This window comes from Pyxicephalus adspersus, chromosome Z (genome assembly GCF_032062135.1).
Source record: "Pyxicephalus adspersus chromosome Z, UCB_Pads_2.0, whole genome shotgun sequence".
Taxonomy (NCBI): Eukaryota; Metazoa; Chordata; class Amphibia; order Anura; family Pyxicephalidae; genus Pyxicephalus; species Pyxicephalus adspersus.
In genome coordinates this window covers 25,464,470-25,485,591 of record NC_092871.1, presented here as the reverse complement: position 1 = coordinate 25,485,591, position 21,122 = coordinate 25,464,470, and the positions used below count along the sequence as shown (strand labels likewise).

Below are 21,122 nucleotides of genomic sequence, written 5' to 3'. Positions count from 1 at the left end.
AATTCAATCCAGAGATCATTAGAAAGTACACTACAGTATACAGAGTTCAGCAGACTGTATGCAACAATGGCAGCGTGCAGGGGTCAGAGGGTGTTATTAGATAGAATAGTGTAAAGACAGCGGAGGTTCCAAATATATAATGTATACACCTATACAAGGAGTAGTCGTACACCTATACAAGGAGTTTGAAGTGTATAATACAACGTAGAACCTGAAGCTGTCAGAACTTTGTAATATACAGCATATATTACATACTCCTTACCATAATAAAATCCTCAGTTAAAAAATATATTTTCTATAAGAAACCTCCTGAAAAGCAACCCCAAACTTGTTAACAGCACACCTCTGCACCCCCTGTCAAGAGAGCAACTCTGTTTTAAATCTTCCTTTCCATGCTGCACAGCAACCCTTGTCCAGAGCTCACCACTTGTACACAGTTTACCTCTTCATCACTTTTCCACAGCTGACCTCAGAAACTCTGATCACCTATCACCTCTGCATCTGCTGTCCATAGCTCCGCCCTGCAACCCTCATCACCTGTGCATCCCTTGTCCACACCTATCCTCTCCATCCCTCATTCACAGCTCACCTCTAGAACCCAGGTCCACTGCTCACCAATGCAACCCTTAGCTCATCTTTGCCTCCCTTATCCACAGCTAAACCTGAAACCCTTGTACACAGCTCAGCTCTGCAGCCCTGAGTCCCCCTTCTCCTTTAATGGCCAGAAATGACCCTGCTTGTATGTAGTACACACACACACAGTTTTCCTATTTACAACAAGACTGCAGTGGTGAGCTCACTTGGGACACATTCAGGACAGGAGACACCAGAGATTAATTATTTCCTATGATATTCCAAATGTAAGCATTTCTCCTTGTGCAGGAACTATTGTGCTATTTTAATAAATTATCCATATCTATAAATATTTTCTCTGTATATGGTCTGGGGAGATTTACTAGTGACTGGGGTGGAAGAACTGGACTTTAATCCATAAAACACAGCACTGACATCCATAAATCCTTCCTTGGTTTGATAAGTATCAGAGACAACATTCAGCAAATTATACCAAGGACTTTGATATCACATTATTATTTATAACTCAGTTATATGAAAGTCATGTGCTTTCTTAGATCTATGTCTTTGTGAAATGCTTTTTACACTTTACAGTAATGTTTTCATCCTCCCAATCAGAAAAATTGGTTGACTTACTAAAGGAGTTTATGCTGCTCACTTAGCAAATTAATTATCATTTAGTAGGAGAGTTTTAACTTACTTTTAGTAAATGTGGGTAAATACAAAAAGGAAATTAAAAAAATATATAATATACATATTATATAATATACATATATATATATATATAATAACATACATATATATATATATATATATAATGTACAGCGCTGCATAATATGTTTGCGCTATATAAATCCTGATTAATAATAATAATAATAATATATATATATATATATATATATATATATATATACAAAAAATTAGAATAAAAATGATAATAAAAATTATAAACAAAAAATTAGAATAATTTTTACTTGCACAGGATTGGATGATTAATGTCTGCAAAACTTCATGGCACTTAATATACTAAAAAAAAGTAATTTATCCTAAGTAAATACCTAAACTCTTTTAGATGACTGAGACACAGGTAAGTCTCATCTGTATGAACTTATTTTATTTGTATATTGAACATATTTATGTGAATTATATAACACTCTCAATAAATCATTTGCTATTAAACTTGCAATAGATGGCTACTTATGACATCAGGTAAATGAAATTGTAATAAAGTTGTAATAAAAGAATGTGTTTCCTGTAAGACTTACCCAGCTCCTTAGCGGAGGATCCCAGCAGGATATTTAATGACACCCACAAGCTCAGGATAATTGTACAGCAGTGATCAGTCCCCATGTTCCTTCCAGTAGCACTCAGTGATAAGGATAATCCTAGAATTTAGTGAATGTTGTCTTCACACAACGCTGCGGTGCCCCCTCCTGAGGTGACATTCACATTAGGTATATCAGCTTTTCCAAGAACTTTCGCACTCCCAGACTCTGCGCTCTGACGTCCCTCCGATAGCGCTCTGTTCCCTGCACAAATCCCGCCCACGCCCCGCCTGTTCTCTGCACAGACCCGCCCACATCCACAGCAATTACCTGTACAGAATCCATCTGTGTCCCGCGCAAACCCCGCCTACTCCCCGCCTGTTCCCCGCACAGATCACGCCCACATCCGTAGCAATTACTTGTACAGAATGAGCCCGTGTCCCCGCCCATTCCCCGCCCACTGTGGAATTAGCGCGCACAAGTAACATTGTAGCCGTCTCCTCTGCCTGGGGTGTTATGCTGTCGTTGATTCTGCAATGTTACAGCAGACACATGGAACGCAACCCTCCTCTGTTTACACTGTCTGTCTGGACTTTTCCTGGAAAGGTTCTTGATTCTCAATGCATTTTTTCTAATATAAAAAAAGACAGCTCTGTATTCCTTACCATGCCAAAGAGTGATTTATGTATCTTGCCCTGAATTCTTGTAATTGTGTCACTGTCTGTATTTGTCTGTCATTTGCAACCCTTATTTAATGTACTGTGCTGCGTAATATGTTGGCGCTATATAAATCCTGTATAATATTAATAATAATATTCTGTACAGCAGAGCTCACATTTTTGGGAGAAGCAGAACAAGGAGGAAACCAGTTGTGCTGCAGTGCCAAAGGAACCTAGAAGGAGAGAGCAGAGTGACAGCAATGAGCTCATCGATATTCTATCTCTGTTCTTTTACAGCCTGGATGGTCCAGAACTGTAGGGTCTCATTTCTATTATGTGCATTGGGCTAGATTACAATAACATTGGGGTGTGCTGAGAGACGTGCAAGTTGTTAGGAAATAAAAATAGTGATTTAACCTCCTGGGCGGTTCATTTCTATCTGGATTTATATGTCTAAAAGCGGTACATTGTCTTTCATGAAAATTTATTTGACATTGTAGGCCTGTAACTCTTAGGCATATCTCACCGAAATATGTCCAATATTAATTAAATGTAATACATTTATTAACCTCCTGGGCTAAGTACACTGAGGTCTAGATTTCTGTTCCAAAAGCGTTACACTGTTTTTCATGAAAAATTATTTTGTATTGGATTCGATACAGGAGTTTGTATTCAATCCAATACAAAATGTGTTTGAATGAGTTTCAATTTGAATTTCCCGCACACGCGCCGACGTCATCGTACGCCCTGACGTACACTTCTTCTTCTCCGCCGGCCGGCTTCTTCCCGAAGAGGGCACCGGCGCTGGAGGACTAAGCTGGAACACGACGCTAGATGATCGCAGCAGGAGCGGGTAAGTGATCGATAACCCCGAACTTTTCTCACTGTATTTTCATACAGTGAGAAAAGTTCAGGGTTATCGATAATTGTAATTAATTTAAACCTGAACCATGGTCGGGGGTATCGCTCAGGTGGTTAATAAACTTTAAATAAAAAACACAAAAATCTGTTAAAACAAGGGTGCAAAAATAAATAAAAAATACCGAAACCTGTAATAAAACTGTAAAGTATCAGATATAATATACATATAATGATTATTTTGTATTGGATTCAATACAGTTATTTTGTATTAAATCCAATACAAAATAATCAGAAATTTCCACCACGCTTTCGCACGCACCGACATCACCGGGAAAGTCAGCGCTCTCACCGTGGGACGGATCGGACTAAGAGGATGTGGCCAGAGGATGGCAGGACACTGGAGCATGCCGATGGGACCAGGTAGGGCTTTATTCTTTATTTTTTTAGCTACCCCGAGTGTGACTTGGGGTTACCACTATCAGCTGTTTTTTTACCCCGAGCACACACTAGGGGTTACCGCTCAAGAGGTTAATTACAATTGACCACTGTACACTGTGCATTACACCTGCACCACTACAACCTTGCATTCAAACCTGTATGTTACACTTGACTATTGTACTTTGTACATTGCACCTGACCCCCTGTATGTTACATCTGACCCCTGCACTCTGTGTGTTGCACCTGAACCCAGATATTACACTTGACTATTGTACTCAGTCCAATACATCTGGGCCTTGCACTGTCTGTAGATTGCACATGGCCCCTGTATGTTATACCTGACCCCTACACCCTGTATGTTACACCTGACCATCGTATGTTATACCTGTCCCCTGAACTCTGTACATTACATCTGATACTTCTATGTTATACAGGTGTCGGCAAACTCCCGCCTTTAGGCCTTTAGCCAGTAGTCCTTTCCGGACTAACGCCCCCCCGGTTGATTAGCCTAATCCTGGCTGGCAGGGGTCAGCAACCCGCGGCTCTTGAGCCTCCTTGTTAATCCTCCCTTCCCTGTTTACCGTGCCGGGCGTTAACACTTCCGCCGCCGGGGTAAGGGGCATTCCCTCTCCTCCATATGCATTGCGAAGGAGAGGGATTTCCCTTCAGGGGCGTTCCTGGTGGGGGGAGGAGCAATCAGCAGAAAAGAGAGAGTCCGGCCTAGCATGCCATCTTGACCTCCTAAAATGGCCTAGTAGCCAAAAAAGTTTGCTGAACCCTGATGTAATACTTGACTCTGTATATTCCACCTGATCACTGTACTTTGTACATTATACCTGCACCATATATGCTGCACCTGATCCCTGCACCCTGTACACTACACCTGACCAGTGTATCCTGTACACTACACCTGACCCCCCACACATGATCTTAGTAGAATAAACAAAAATCAACAACAGAAAAGGTTATTTGTTTTGTTATTAAGTGTATTTTTTTGTTTATGTTCTTTGGATTTTTAATAACTTTCTAGCCTAACAAGAAGATTAGCTACGTTTCCTATTGGGACACAACAACAAAAACTTAAAAGAGACTGTGATCCTTTCCTGATCCATCCAGAATTAAACAATATGCTTTAGCAGGGTTTTATAGAGAGCATTATTCATACAGAAAACTGTTCTAAGACTAATAGTTATGTAATCTGTCTTTCTCACTCTTCTAGAATGGTTGGCTGGCTGCCTGCGATGGTAGGTATGTAGTAAATTAGGTCAGAGTGACCCTAATATGCTGGTAATACATGACACAACATTGCAGAGAGCACAGGACAGCTCTGAATTCTGGGAAGAATTATTTTTTTGGCACTTCTAAAACAAATATAACATAATCCTTTGCATCTACGTTAATTTAGAATAACAAGCACTGATTTTCTGGCTTTTACATCTGGCATCTACAACAATGGCCTTGTATAAAATAAACAGTAGGTATGTAATCAGTGCACCAAATGTTAACGTATCAGAAACACACCCCAAATACACTGTCTGTACATGTCCAGCACATCACAAACACATCTAAAGAAAAATCACATTTTTTCTTTATGTGTCTGAAATCATAGACTGTTATTGCTTTGCTTGCTTCTGACTGCCACATCCCTGTACACAAATGTTTCATACAAAAACTGCAAATTTCATAAAAATGCTAAAAATGCAAATTACCAGATTTCCATTACCAGTCACAGGTTTATGTGAGGCAAAAATAAAACCATAATAAAGGTATTAATTTATAAATAAAACACGATAAAGTTGTTTATTTATTTATTTATTTAAAAACTGTGTATTAAAGTCAATTCATTGGAAATCTTCAAAGGAGGACACTTGTACCAGTGACCACTGCCTGGGAGGTGACCTGTTCAACCTCCTCTCACTTCCTGTTGTGTTCATAGAAAGATAGTGATGGAAAATCTGTTGAATGCAATCCAGAGATGACAGATGAATCAATCATTCCTTACTCTAGCAAAAATAAGCACACTAAAGTTATTTAGCTTTAAATACACTTTTTAGTTCCACAATGAAAATTTAAGATTTTTATTGAAAAGGGACAGGTATTGTGATCTGATCATTAGCAATCCTTTTTATTAAAGTACTATGAACTGTGCATGAGCAGCTTTGTGTTTGATTCTGATTATCCCAGCTTCTCCCCATGCTGCTGGGACCGAAAGAACTCCCTTTTGCATTACTTTATTCTGGCCTGGCCAATCAAGGTGGCCAAAAATCCAACACATGAAAAAGGAGCGGATGAAAATGTGATCCCTGCAATGGGGCAAAGAAAGATAAGTATAATAAAAAGTTGTGATCAGGCAGATATGTTTATTTTATTGCAGAATGAACATTGCCTGTTCCTTCTGCAGTAAAGGATCTGCCTAGTCACAATTTTTATTTTTAACATTTATAGTTATAGTATATTTATAAAACAAGTATAGTTATAAAAACATCCAGTAAATGTCTGCAATGGTTTACAAATGCTTGAGGTTGTGTACCTGGACTGGAGTTCCATGACCAGCTGGAACAAGAACAATTTGTATGCAAACTGATAGCCTTTGGACTTTTTACAGATTGTCAGCACCTATATAAAGTAATATATATATTTTTTTATTTTATTTTTGTTTGTTTTGCTCCCCAATGGTAATAATACTTCTACGTTATCTAGTGATTATTGAGGTGTTTAAGCCATTTGGCACCTCTATTAGTGATGGTCCTTATTAATGAGATTAGACACTTGTCATTGGATTGGCACAATCAAGAGATGCATTGTAATAACACAGCTCAACAAAAAAAAAATAATTTTTCACTTCCAAGACCTTTTTAATATTAATAATATAATATTAATATGTATTTCAGGTCTGCTGAATCCAGAAATTACATCAGTTTCCTTGAATTGGCTCTAGTTCTTCCGATTCAGGAATCGGAATAGACAATTTTACCAACAATAAATGTTAACACAGCATTTTATTATCAATCTTTATTTGCACCAATGTTTTGCATTTTATAAAAATAAATGTAGCATTATTTTCATGAAACTTTCATTTGCCTTCTTTTTATTCATACATTTTTTTTTACAGAAATAAGAGTTCTTCGAGAAGTTGTTTAAATGACCCTAATGTATTTTGCTAAGAAACATTACAGAATTTGTGAAACAACAAATTTTGGTATTAAACTGGGGGACCAAGATAAGTATTGGGCTCCCCAATGGGTATGCAAAACTTGTGTAGAGTGTCTACGTCAGTGGAAAAATTGAGAACTGAAAAGTTTGAAATTTGGTGTACCTATGGTATGGTAAGAGCCCAAAAATCATCATCATAATGATTGGTATTTTTGTGCTGTGAATGTAAACGTTTTCAATCGTTACAAGAAAAACAAGTGGGAATACCCTGATTTGGAATCGACCTGTGCCGCATGGTGCTGATGTCCCCATACCAGTGTTCAGTACATCCCCTGATATTCCTGTATCCGACATGGAGGATTTACAGGGTTTGGAGTGTAATCCAGGAGTTAGTAGTGGAAGTGAATATGAAGGAAGTGTTTTATCAAACCAGCAGTTCTCCCAAGAAGAGCTCAATGATTTAATAAGTGACCTAAGTGTCAAAACAAGCATCTGAACTTTTAGCATCCAGGCTAAAAAAAGAACTTTCTGAGACAGGAAGTTAAAATAACGGTTTATAGAACAAGAGAGGTGACACTCCTACAATATTTCAGTGAAGATGGAGACTTTGTGTACTGTTGTAACATCCCTGGACTACTAGCCCATATGGAAGTACCAGAATACCGAGCAGAAGACTGGCCGCTTTTCATAAACAGTTCCACTCAAAGATTAAAATCTGTTTTACTGCATAAGGGCAACTGCTATGCATCAATTCCAATTGGTCACTAAAAAAAACGTAAAGAAGAACATGAAAATATCAAAATGGTCTTACGAAAGCTTTGCTATCATGAACCCCAATGATTCATATGTGTTGATTCAAAAATGGTGAACTTCTTACTTGGACAGCAAAGTGGATACACAAAGAGCAAAGCAGGATCACTGAAAAAAGTGACATGGCCTCCAAGGGAAAACATGAAAAAAGTTGCAGCGAACATCATTAACGAGCCAATAGTTGACAAAGAAAAAATTATTCTCTCTCCACTACACATAAAGTTGGGATTAATGAAGCAATTTGTTAGAGCTCTGAACAAGGACGGTGATTGCTTCAAATACATTTGTAGATTCTTCCCTGGATTGAATACTGAAAAATTAAAAGCAGGAATCTTTGATGGACTCCAGATTCAGAAACTGATAAAGGATTCACATTTCCCAAGTTATATGACTGATACTGAAGCTTCTGCCTGGCACAGCTATGTCATGATTGTCAAGAACTTATTGGGTAACCATAACACACAAAATTATAAAGAACTGGTACAAAACTTGCTCTTAAACTTTTAAAAATATGGGTGCTATTTTGAGCATAAAGGTACACTATCTCCATGGCCATTAGCAAATGTTTCCAGAAAACTTTGGCGATTTCAGTGAGGAACAAGGGGAAAGATTCCATAAAGATATAAAGGTGATGGAATAAAGGTATCAGGGCAGATGGGATTGACACATGATGGCAGACTACTGCTGGAGCCTTCAACTTGATTGTCCTGATCATCAGCATAAAAGGGAATAATACAAACAGAATTTTTCAATGGCTTCTTTATGATTAGTTCTGTAAATTTACTGAATATAAAATATATTGACATGTAAGTATTTCAAAAAATAAATTTTGTATACATAGGCATATCTAGTTTAATTTTGCTTAATTTTCATGTTTCATTAGTTTTCTTTGAGGTTATTATTGAGGTCTTTATTTCAAAAACTAGAGCCATTCCAGCAAAAGCAATACCCTATTTGGAATCTGGTAATTTGGTATCAAACATAACCTAAAGTGACTTTAATCTGTTTGACAAGAAAATGTTGCATGTTACAATTTATAAAAAATATGTCAAAATGGCAGTAGAAAACTGCACTGCTCCAGCAAATTGCTGCTATAGGTCCAGGAGCAGCAAACCACCCCATAGGTCAACTAGTTTGCATGATTTTCCCTTGTGTTTGTTGCATGGCCCCTACGTCCTGGAATCATGCCCAAATCTCATTACAATGCAGACGCAACTATGTGCACAAAATGGTTCCTCCTATTAGGTTGAAGAGGAGTGGATGGAACAGTGGTTGACTGTGTAGTCTGAAAAAAGCCTATCTGTCTCTAATGGTTGGTCATTTAGTGATCTTGCATGGCTGATGTCATTGAGGGATGACTGTTCTCATTTTTTATTTTTACACATGACTGGCTTAAGCAATGAAAATGTTGCTACTTTTTCTCCTTTAAAATGTGAGATACACATACATCCAAATAGACATCAGATGTATAGTGTTCCTTGTGGAACTAATGCTGTAATAGTTATAAAGTAAGGTCACATATGTTTGCCAACCTCCTTGTACTGTAGTTAATCTTGAGTGTATTTGGAGATTATTTGCCTGAACACACTTTATTTTCATGACGCATTTGCTGCAATTTTCATTTTATTTATGACATTCTCTCTCTAGGAGCTCTGTAAGTGTTTTGTGTTATGATAAGCCAGCAAGGGTGTTTATTGTGCTCCAATGTAGAATCTTTCCTGAAATTTGCTGGGTACTGCAGTCCAAAGGCTGATCAGACTGCACATTAGATAACTGGCTTACTTTAGGGTGCTATGTCAGAGATGCCCATCCGTGACCTGTTGTAATAGGCCTATAAAGATAAAATACAAGACAGTAATAACTGTAAGTAGCAAAGACCAACACACAACAATTCAAACTAAAAGCAAGGTACTCCCAGGACTTCACCAGAGTAAAAACAGAAACTACATCCAAATGTATTGCATTCATTTTTATTCTATCGTGATGTAGTTTTGAGTGGCTCATTTTTAAATTTTTTGTACTGTGAGGCATTAGCATTAAGATACTGGGTGACAGTGAGGGGTTTCCATACAGCAAGTGGAGTTTAGGGGTCCTGCTGTGGTTTATTAGTCAAAACAACAAAATAAGGAATCTGCCCCTGCAGGGGTTGGGTTTAGTTACAGAAAAAAAGTCCAAAGTAATATACATCCTTCTGGCTGCTCTCTAAACCAAATGCAACCCTGGCCAAACATGGACCAATATACGTTCCAACCTACAGCTACCTTCTGCTTAGCAAAGGGTGTGCTAAATATTATTTAAATTTGCTAGAAACCCTGATTAGTCCAATTTCTCTTTTCACGCCTTTGCCCTCTTTTTATCTGGGAGTGTCTAAGTAAGTACTGTGCTGACACAGCATCCCTGTCCCCCCTTCATCGCCCTACATAACTATTTATATAGGTGCTAGGGGAGGAGTGGAGATGAATACGTTAAAGCCGTCATTCTACCAAGGCTTCCTCCAAATGTTAATAGGGATTCTTTTAGCTGTGATTGACTTTGAGCTATGATTGACTTCCCATTTTGTGGCGCCTGCATAGTTCTCGAACCAACAATACTGCAGTGTGGGACAGCAGTGTAACACCAGAAATAATTTTAGCTTTCCCCAAGGGTGGCATTCAGAACACCTGATTTATTAAAGCTCTCTTAGACTGCAGAAGGTAAACTATCATGTGGTAATCCAGCAAACCTGCAATGTATTTCTTAAAAATCATTTGCTAGTACTTGGCAAATGTTTTCAGTCCTGTGCTAGATGCTTTCCATGTTTGCTTGATCACCCAGGTTTGCCCATGATAGTCTATCGTCTCCTGACATGGACAGCTTTATTAAATAAGACCCATTGACAGAACATGTTAGAGAAGAATAGCTGGCAAGTTAGGAATCAGCCTTAAGAGTACCACTCAAGTTTGTATGGATATTGGTGGAATTATGTATATCGGAGGGGAAGGTATCATCTAATCAGTTGTTTATATGGCAATAATTTAGTGGACGTGGCACAAATGATCGATGACTACAATACAGTTGTAGGCTGGTAGGAAGAAACCTTGAGTTCCTAGAATAAAGCCTTATAAACATACAACCTTCATGTTCAATGAATTTTCATTAATAAATTATATTGGCTTTTAAAAAAACAAAAACCCTGAATAAATGAATATCAGTGATGGATGCACTTTTCCAGGCATTTAAAAAACAAGTTGGTAAACCAAACCGTGTACTTTTTAAAATCTCAAAAGTCAAAACATATACAATACATATCAATGATTAAATCATCAGTCATTTCTTGGGGCTAAAATGATCGAATAAAATCACATCACAAAGATCTTCCATTTAATTGAATAATTGGCTGTGGAGGAATTTTGCTGATCATCTGATTGATATAAATACTTACCTGATTTTGGAGATTCAGTCATAGATTGATTTAGTGGTCAAATATAATAGGTTGTTCATATTAATTTATAAAATATTTTGACCCTGATATTTTCACTCAATCACAAGATGTGGAAAACACTATATTTTATACATAAGGGGGAGTACTGTTTTTTTTTTTTACGTTTTATCAAAGAAAAGATTTACCAAATATTCACTGAATCTTCCCAGTACTTTTTATTAAATTATATTAAATAAATAACCAACTGATAATGTAAATGATTGCTAAATCCCACATTCCCTGCTTAATAAATATGTTCCCAGGTGTGTCATATAACATTGGTGAAGCGAGTTATTCTTAATAAAGACAACCTTTGTTCATTATTTTGCATTACATTTTATTAAAAAAATGACTGACTATACATTATTTCTGTCAGACATAAAAAAAAAATCAAATACCCAAAGGAACAAATAAAAAAAGAACATTTGACTATGACAACAGCTATGCAGCATCTTGTAAACGTAAAGGAATTATTAGTCTTTTGGCTTTATTATGTAAATGACTATTTAATGCATTAGCAGAGTAACACAAAATTTTTACAACCCAATTGATCTTTTGGTTAAGATCAGCCAATACATTACATGTACATAAAAAATAAGTCAACAGTTTATTACCTTCAATGTCTTCGAGTTAGTTTACTTTCTAAAGCAGCCACAGCATGCGTAGAAAAGTCTGTCCCCTGCAAGTAAGCAGCAGAGTGGGACTGTTCTTTCTGGTGCACACAGGAGCTGTGGAGTTAGAGCTGGAGGTCACTATTCAGCAGTGAGCACAAGCTTTGCTGACTGCAGAGCTTAAGGTCACTGACTCACATGAAGAACCTTTGTAGAGACACCACTGCTTCCACACACGATTGGAAGGGTCCCACTTTGCAGCACCCGGGAGAGGACCAACTCTTCAACTCTGTTGCTGCTTTAGAAAGAAAACTAACTTTAGGACATTGAACATTTATTTTGATCCAAATGTAATTAGCTGATATAAACTGAGGGTTCAGTTGGAGATGTCCAACTTTTTAGACCCATGGATAAGATAACAAAAAATTATTCCCCTAACACTTTATACTTCATTGGCAGATAAAACTATGTATTGTAGTGCAACTATTCAGATAAACTGTTGCTCTACACCACAACATACACAATGTTTTACATATTTATAGTTCATAAACAGGAGGTAGAATCACCTTCACATGACAGCTAAGGAGCCAATAATTAAAAAAAAAGCATACTAAAGGTAGTAGAGATGTTGCTTCAATGACAGATTCTCTTTCCAAGCAGTATAAACAACTAAGTGAAATGGTTTATAGAGAGAAGACAATTCACCCTTAAGTTTTAGGGAATCAGCGCTTTGAATATTCTAGGGAGCAAAGATTTACCATTAGGCACATGGCTAGGTGTCAAGTAAAGAGGCCCTGGTAAAAATATTATTAGGACAAATGGTTAACTGTTATATTTCTAAAGAATATTAAAATATTTTAAGTTAGATCAGGACCAAGTAATGTTTTTATGTGGAAGTAAAGTTAGCTTAGCAATAAGTGCTGACATGATGTCTTTTTCATAAAGAAGAGACAGTAAAGCCTCTTCTGTCAGAATTTTCCAATAAGAGATGGTGACATATGCCTAAGGGGGGGATAAGTGACTCATTAAAATCAAATATCATCATATATAGTGCACAGGAACCTTCCTACTCCTGAGGGACCCTTTAAAACAATTTACAGATCTACAGATTTACAGGGGAATCCCTGTTAAAACCATTTGAGGTAAGGGAAAAAAAACATTGGTGGAAAAAATGCCCCTCTACAGATAGAAAAGCTAAAAAGAACTTTGGTATCATTCTGCCAACTCTGTAAGATGGCATTAGCCACTAACTAAGAGTTCACAATCAAATATGAGGTTCATTACCCAAATATCAGCAACACCTTAGCAATCTCATGGAACCTTGGTTGAGAATGGCTTGTCTATATTATCACCCGAACGGGATGTTTTAAACCTCAAGACATACCATATGGGTGATTTTCTAAACATGTGTTGCTCAACTTTTTAACATTGGGGAACCCCTTGAAATAACTTTCAGGTCTTCAGGGAGCCCCTATATCCAGATCTTAGTACATTAGTGTGGGGGTCAGTAATGCCTCTGACATTGCTGGTCAGTGGAGGAATATGTCCCTTACAGATACCCAGAAAAATCATTGGTATCAATTAAACTGACCAGATGGTCAAAAACTGCTTAATGCTCAAGGAGCCTCTAGCAACTTCTGGAGGAACCTGGTTGAGAAACACTCGAACTTTATAGCTTCTGTCAGTGGTCATTCTGCCTGTCAGCGCTTTTTTCATTTTTATTTTTGCTGTATACTGAAACACGTATGTAAAGCCCAATCTTGGCACAATTCAATGCTGAGAAGTAACCCCTATATTCATGTGCAGAAGTTACATCATTCCAACCCAGCCACCAAAGATGGAGGAAGAACTTCCAAACTTGGAAGAAGACTGGATGAAGATGACAGTGGCAGTAATGGAGTGACTAGGGACATCTTAGTTGCTCTGGAGGGGGGCACTTTGGCAGGTAAGTCTGTCATAATGTACACATATTTGGAGCATATTTGCACATTATGGCAAAACCCTGAGTGATTGTGTTGCTACCAATTGTGCTTCTCCGATGTGTAGAGGTAAAGTGTGTATTTCCACAATGCAAATTTATGATTGGTCCCTTAAAATGGATTTTATTTACACTGGAACTATCCTTCCTGTTAAGTTTGGCAGGGAGTGAATGGAATTATACCTATCTAATACCACATATAACAAAGAAAAAAACACTCCTGTATTCTATCCAATTTGTTTTAGATTTATTTCAGTAGAAGTATATATATTGTGTAATAGTATATACTTTTTTCTCTGTAAAGATGGACAGAACCCATGTTTTAGCATTGTGCCAATCCCCTTTCCTTCCTCCAATTTACCTCCAGCTTTTAAGTATTGTTTTTTGGCAGGGTTTGCATGCCAGTACTGGTATTTGTTAGTGCTTTATGCCCTTAGTCGAGTCAGACACTTGCTCAGAGGAGTAGGACACACAAAAGCTGTGTAGAGGCTGTACATTTATGTTGCTGGAAACAAACTTTTCCAAATTGTGATTATTTCCAGTGACAGCTGAACTAGTAAGTGTTGTACACACAGTGTTATTCAGTTCTATGGAGAGAGAGGAGGATATAGAGGATGCACCGAGCTGCCCTCCTTTATGGTATATGACAACAGTCATCCCTGCTAAATTGTTTAGTAATCCACAAATTGCTAAGTGATGTTGGGGGACTTCTGTACACATGCAAGACTTTGCACGAGATGATCATGATTGGTGACAAATATCTTGCTTGTGTATGCAGCTTTAGGCTCTGGCAAAATCAGTATGTGTTTAGTACTCATTGTAACTCCATAGCTAGCTATTGCAGAACATCACCTTATATAATGTGCATTATACAAAATTGCATTCAAGGGTTCTTTCCAATTTGATTAATTCTGTAGCTACGTGAGGAACTCAAAAAATTCAGATATTTGGAGACATATTATAATTATTTATAAAGGCAAAAATATTATAGTTGTGGGGTCACATGTGCATGCATGATCCAATCCACACCAAAGGATTGCATAAGAATGAGCACAAAGTAATGGTGCTGGGGAAGATAGGGTCCATTGGAGTGATGAGCAACCAGATGCCAACAGAGATGCTTACGCCAGCAGGAATAGCAATATTCAAACAGGTGCAAGCTCATGTCCAGTGCTAACATACACATGACTGCCATTTGATCTATATGACAATATTGCATATCATCTCAGGGCTAAACACTGTCCATACACAAATTGCAGTTTCATAGTATTGTCTCTCTATGATCACCTTCAGATTTGCCCACAACTATTTATTTAAAGAAACATGTGTAAACAGGTTATAGCATGTGTAGCCAACTTAATTTTACTAGAACAACCTCCTTTCTGCTTCACTGGGATATCTGAAAGGTTTTCATGAGACATGAATTAATATCCTATCCATACACTACATTTCTCACCTAATATAACTGAATACATCAATTTTTAAATTAGAATAACTAAACATTAAGTAAGGTTCAATAGGAGATCTGAAAATAACATATTTATGTGATTGTCTAAATTTCAGTTTTAACAATCTGCTTAGAGCAATTTATAATTCCCAAAAAGAGGGGATTAAAGAATAATGCAAAGCAGCTCAGATTGTGCACTTTGAGTAGCAATCATTCACCCCTGACCTTAAGTATGAGTAATACTGTGCCAAGGCATTTTATGTTGGATTTTTGTGTTCTTGAAACTCTAGAGAAAAGTTAGAAAACTCTGGCAGGCTTTTATTGCCAGGGGACATAAGAGAACAGTGTGAATTTAACTGAGGTTGTCACCCTGTTCTTTCTCTCTAAAACTAAAATATAAAAAAGGCTGGTTGGTACTGTGCACAGTGAATCTTTTTACATAGGGTAGGAAGGTTAAAAATAACTTGCTTTTAATGTAGTCAGTTCTTGGAGCTCAACTTTAGTGAAATGTCACATTAGCTAACAACACTACACTGCATGATAAAAGCAATGTGCTATTATGTGCCAATTTGTCCACATACAGCAAAATACACCTACTTGGTTGTACAGGATGTTCATAATTAAAATGGCAGTATTTAGAGAAAACAAGATAAAGATCAGACTGCATTAAAATTGACTGAATGCAAGAAAACAATTCACTGTACTGAAGCCAAAAAGTCCAATTAGTTTGTTTTAATGTTCCATGAGTTCTGTTTAATGGTAGCTAGAATTGGGAGGCTCTAGGACTGTCGCCTAATGTCTGTGTTGTGCAACCTCCATCACTGAGGGCTACAAAGGTAATGGATAGGTAATGGATCTAGGGAATCCACTCGTCTTTTTATATGCCCAGCATTTAGAAAATAAAATATTGAATATTTAATGGCAGACTGAGAACTAATTCACCTTCAGGTAGCATGTTTAATTCATCTTTTATCTGGTTACTACTTGAAGAAAACCTGTCCTAAGAGAATTATGGAGGCTGTCATCCATTTCCTTTTTGATAAATCCTTGGAAAACAGAACGTAAAAAAGGCATACAGCAAATGTGAATTCTAATATGTTCCACAAATGTCTCCTAATTTAGTATATTGGAAACTTCAACAATGTTTGGCAGCTAAAAATGAATCATATTTTGGGTTCTAAAGTGAACAGTGTTCTCTATGAATGTATGTTATACAGAAGTGTTGACATCAGCATTGTTCTACATACCTTGAATATCTAAAACACTATACATTTCTATAAATAAACAATACATTTCTGTCCCTTATCTAAACTACACCCACTTTTTGCCTACCTGAGCCATCTGATTTCTTGAGATAACACAATGACATGGCTTTAGTACTATGAAAATCTATAATGTCTTCCCAGAAAAGGTATGCATTCAATAAATGATGCAGAAATCTATTACAAAATGACCATATATACAATTTCAGGTCTGCTGTAAAATAAATAGTATAATCAAGTTTGAATCAACACAGAAAACATTCAAATAATACTTGCATATATAGTTGGCATTGATTCAGGCACTTGCACATTGCATTTACAGTACATTTACAGTAGAGGTATGCACTTTATTCAAAGTACAATGCACATTGGAAGCAGACGTTTGTGGGATAGAAGAATACTCATGAGAATGACGCCGGTCAGTTCACTTAGATTTACAGCCATAATATGGCAGTGCATCTGTAACATCCCTGAGGTGCTCAGAATGCAGATTAATAATTGCTTTAGAACCACAACAAAGCATAGGCACTGAAAACACAACTTTAGGAATATATTGGATACCTTAGGGCAGGGGTGTCAAACTCTGGCCAGCAGGCCAAATCTGGCCCTCAAGGTCTTTTTTGTTCCCCCCCCCCCAAAGAATTCTGAAAATGAACTACATCTGGCCCGCCTGCCCGCGTTACCACCTCACATCATGATTTTCAATAAATGCAATACATAGACATTATTCCTGTACACCTATCATGTGACACAAAGCCTAGGCAATGATCACATGGTGCTTGACTACCAGGGGCATCATGTTTGTTTGTTTGTTTCAATCTTTTAGAGACTGCATAGTGTAATATTTAGTGTCAGTCAAACTTGTGATGTGAGAGGATGAACAACACACAGCCTGCATAGATAGATAGAAATTAGTCTTTTCAACCCTAAAGTGTGTGTAGAGGGGTTTGTTTTTGTTAGTTATGGATGAAGTAGTAAACTTCCTCGATTTCTTCAATAAATTTCAAGTTTGACCCCCCGACTTGGTCTTTTTATTCATTCAAATTTAGTTTTTAATTTCAGCCCTCTGTGTATTTGAGACCCTTGCCTTAGGGTGATTATGTTCTCCACAAAAGCTCTGTGAAGTCCCATTCCTCAGATATTTACATTTTCTAGCTTTAGACTAGCATCAAGAAGCATAAACAAGCACATAATTTTGATCCAATATCCTATACTGTCACAACTACATTTGTTAAGGCAATAATAGTGAACTGAAAGATCACACTTTCACTAATATCAGTCTAGCACCCACTAGGCACAACTTTGATTGTAGGTTGTGCTCCTGCAATGCAATAAATAATTGTTGTATTTTTTTCAATTATGACCAAATAGCAGAGCTACAAATTAGCATTAACTATATATATATATATATATATCTCAAATGATTACATAATATAATTTCTATGCATTTAAAATGACAGCAAATGATCCAATGATTGGGTACATGATTGCAAGTGCAGCAGTGCTCAAAGATCTTGTTCACAAAGACTACAAATTGCATAGGATCAGAGAGTACAGCAAACGTTTGCATGATCCTTGATGAAAGCCGAAACATTTGTGACCCAGACTTTGATCTCCTAAATGGCTGAACAAGGCCTCAAGTAACCCATGGATGTTATGTATATGAGATTCCCTCAGTGTAAACAACTGATGATCATAAATGTTAATATCTCATGATGTAAAAGAAAACATGATCTGATGAGAGATGAGAGATACCTTGGGACATGAACAAGAAAGAATGCCAGGAATGCAGAGACAGGAATCACCTTATCATATTAGTCCGATACTAAAGGGACTTCCCACTTTTATAATCTAATGAAAGAGGAAAGCACCTTTACTTACACACCTATACACAATACTGCTGATTGTTTTATTATACAGAATTATATACCAAGTATACATGAGAAGTAACAGTTTAGATAATTCATTTCCAACAGAGACTGCAATGGCAGAGTATTTTCTCAGTAGAAAAGCCTCCTGTTGTTCTACTATGACAGAACATAATTTTCCCACTGATTAATTTGAAGCAGAAGTCCCGTTGGGTTTATTCCTGAGACAGGTAAAAGTTCTAATGTTTTGTTGTTGCAGAGGGATTATTCAGCTGTAGTCCCACTAATGGCGCAAAAGACATGTAATGAATTCTGCATCCAGGAAGAATGGCTGTTGTATTCTTGATACATCTGTAAGGAGGAAATCACACAAATCATATAACTATGATGATTTCACATGCTATTCAAAAAGTACCATTTGTTAGAGTTGTGAATTTACCTTTACAGCTGTCCAATGGAAGCATTAAAAAACATGAAAACGTTAAACCAAACATTGTATGTTTATGTCTATGCAGTTTTGAATCACTTTAGATATTACAAGATCACAATTTCCATTTGTCCGCATTTCAGACCCAAACACCACATGCTTTTACAACTGAACTTATATTTTCAGTCTAAAGATATAGATCTATACTCATCAGTCAACACAATAAAACCACCAGACTTCATATTGTGCAGATCCCGCTTGTGCTGTCAAAGCTTTGACCCCTCCAGGCATGGATTCTGCAAGACCTCTTTAGGTGCCCTGTGATATTAGCAGATCCATTGGGTTACACTGCCTCCACCGACTTTCCTTCTTCGTATAGGGCACCCTGCAGCCATCTCTTTCCCACACAAATGGCACACAGCCACTCAGCTAACTTTAACAAACTACCACTTTCTTCACCGTTCATTTTTGATTCTTAAATGGCCATTGTAGGTTCTCTCAACGTATGACAGGGGTCAGCATGGGTATCCTGATTGGTCTATGATTACAAAGCATGCTATGATACACCTTTCTCTATTGACAACATGACGTTTTATAGCAATGGAGACAGTAGTTCTCCTCTAGGATCAGACTAGAGAGGCTAGACTTCCCCTCCCCATGCCACAATGAGCCTTCAAGGCCCATTACCTTGATGGTGGTTCACCGCTAGACCTTCCTTGGACCAATACCAGTATTTGTTAACAACTGCATCCCAGGAAACTCCTACCCTGATGATATAGAGGTGCCCAGAGCCAACTGTTTAGACATCACATTTTTTATATCACTTTCAAGAACTGTTTACTGTTTAAAGAGTGTTTACTTGCTGCCTAATATATCACCAAGGACCCCAATAGGTGACACCATGATGAGGTAACCAACGTTATTCAATATTATAATGTATTGTAGTGTGCTTGAAATGAAACTATAAACTTTTACTATATATTGAATGGTTTACATATGTTTATAGAGAAAGCCACTGAAAATACAAAATAAATTCTGTTGTCATAGTACATCTAGCTGATTATAAGATTGTATGTGTGTGGAGTATGCATTTCTGATTAAGGGATCAGAAGGTTCTACAGATGGTGTATTGGGGCATTCAAATTATTCATAAAGTATTTATATGTCTTTTTCCAAATATATAATAAGTTGATATTATTAAACTATTTAAAATATTAGCTGCATTTTAGTTACAAAACAATTTCAGTAAATATTGTCTATTACCAACCTAACACAGCCATTTACAGGATAAATATGCTCTGTTCACCCCCAACTTTTTTTTAACATACAATAAACTACAGCATTCCAGTTGATAAAAAATTGCTCAAGGCACAATGCAAGGTTGGCTCTTTTCAGGCGTCTTTTTCTGTTTTTTTTTTTATACTTCACCAAGTAATGATTATAAAATATGAGACTTGGCCTAAGGCAGGAATTCAAAACCGGTAGGTTGACAAACATTTATGACATTCACATGTCAGAGGTTTGCTGAATCTAAGCATTGAGCAAGCCTACAGCAACAGGCATGGTGGCAGGTAATGTGTGCTTTTTCCAGTGAAAGCTGCTCCACATGCTAAGGACGAAACATGCCCTATGAACCCAATTGAAACATGAAATTAAAAACTGCTTTCAACCTTAGAACAGATTAGGGTGTAGCTCTGGTTAAAACTAAAACTTCTGCTGCCCAGTAATAAAGGAGAGGAAATGAGAGATAATGTAGAAAAAGGACTCCACTCTTGAGGACAAATGGTCAATCTATTATTTTAACTTTACCCAACAATGATGATACATGCAAAGGAAAAATACCCTACCAGTATGATTTTGATATGTTGTAGGAATCCTGATTGCCCACAAAAACATAGAGGAAGCATACAAACTCCACATGCCCATGTCTGCATTGCTCCAGGCAAATATAAACTTACTGCTAAAGCCCACTGCTGGCAAAAACTAAAAATCTTCCACCCCTCTTCTGCCCCTGCCAAACCCAACCCATCCTACTTGATCTATTTCTTACCTTGTGAAAAATATATACTTATTCAAATCTGCCACGTAGGTCCATTGACAGTAGTGCTTCTATAACCGGAGGAACCGCTAATCCATGGGTGCACGGATGTCCACATTGCCTGGTCCCTGCCTGTTACTTTCTACTGAGGTCATCTTCTGGTGCATTTAGAAAAGGACCTTTCCATAGACAGTCATTAGAACGTGTCCACGTCAAGCAGCAATGATGTGGACACCCCAAGAAGGACCTAATCAGGAACTAAACAGACAGGG

General features: G+C 37.4%; 2 protein-coding genes across 2 annotated transcripts in view; both read right to left on the bottom strand.

Annotated features, from left to right (window-relative positions):
• LOC140343001 (interleukin-13 receptor subunit alpha-1-like) overlaps positions 1–2,077 on the bottom strand; it is a 39,286-nt gene extending 37,209 nt beyond the window's left edge. The window contains exon 1 of the mRNA XM_072429430.1: positions 1,839–2,077. Within this exon, the coding sequence (XP_072285531.1) occupies positions 1,839–1,923 (85 nt within the window). The 5' untranslated portion in view covers positions 1,924–2,077. The remainder of the gene's footprint in view (positions 1–1,838) is intronic.
• Positions 2,078–11,531: 9,454 nt separating this feature from the next.
• The window catches only part of DOCK11 (dedicator of cytokinesis 11), a 149,761-nt gene continuing 140,170 nt past the window's right edge, over positions 11,532–21,122 (bottom strand). The window contains exon 53 of the mRNA XM_072431514.1: positions 11,532–18,736. Within this exon, the coding sequence (XP_072287615.1) occupies positions 18,650–18,736 (87 nt within the window). The 3' untranslated portion in view covers positions 11,532–18,649. The remainder of the gene's footprint in view (positions 18,737–21,122) is intronic.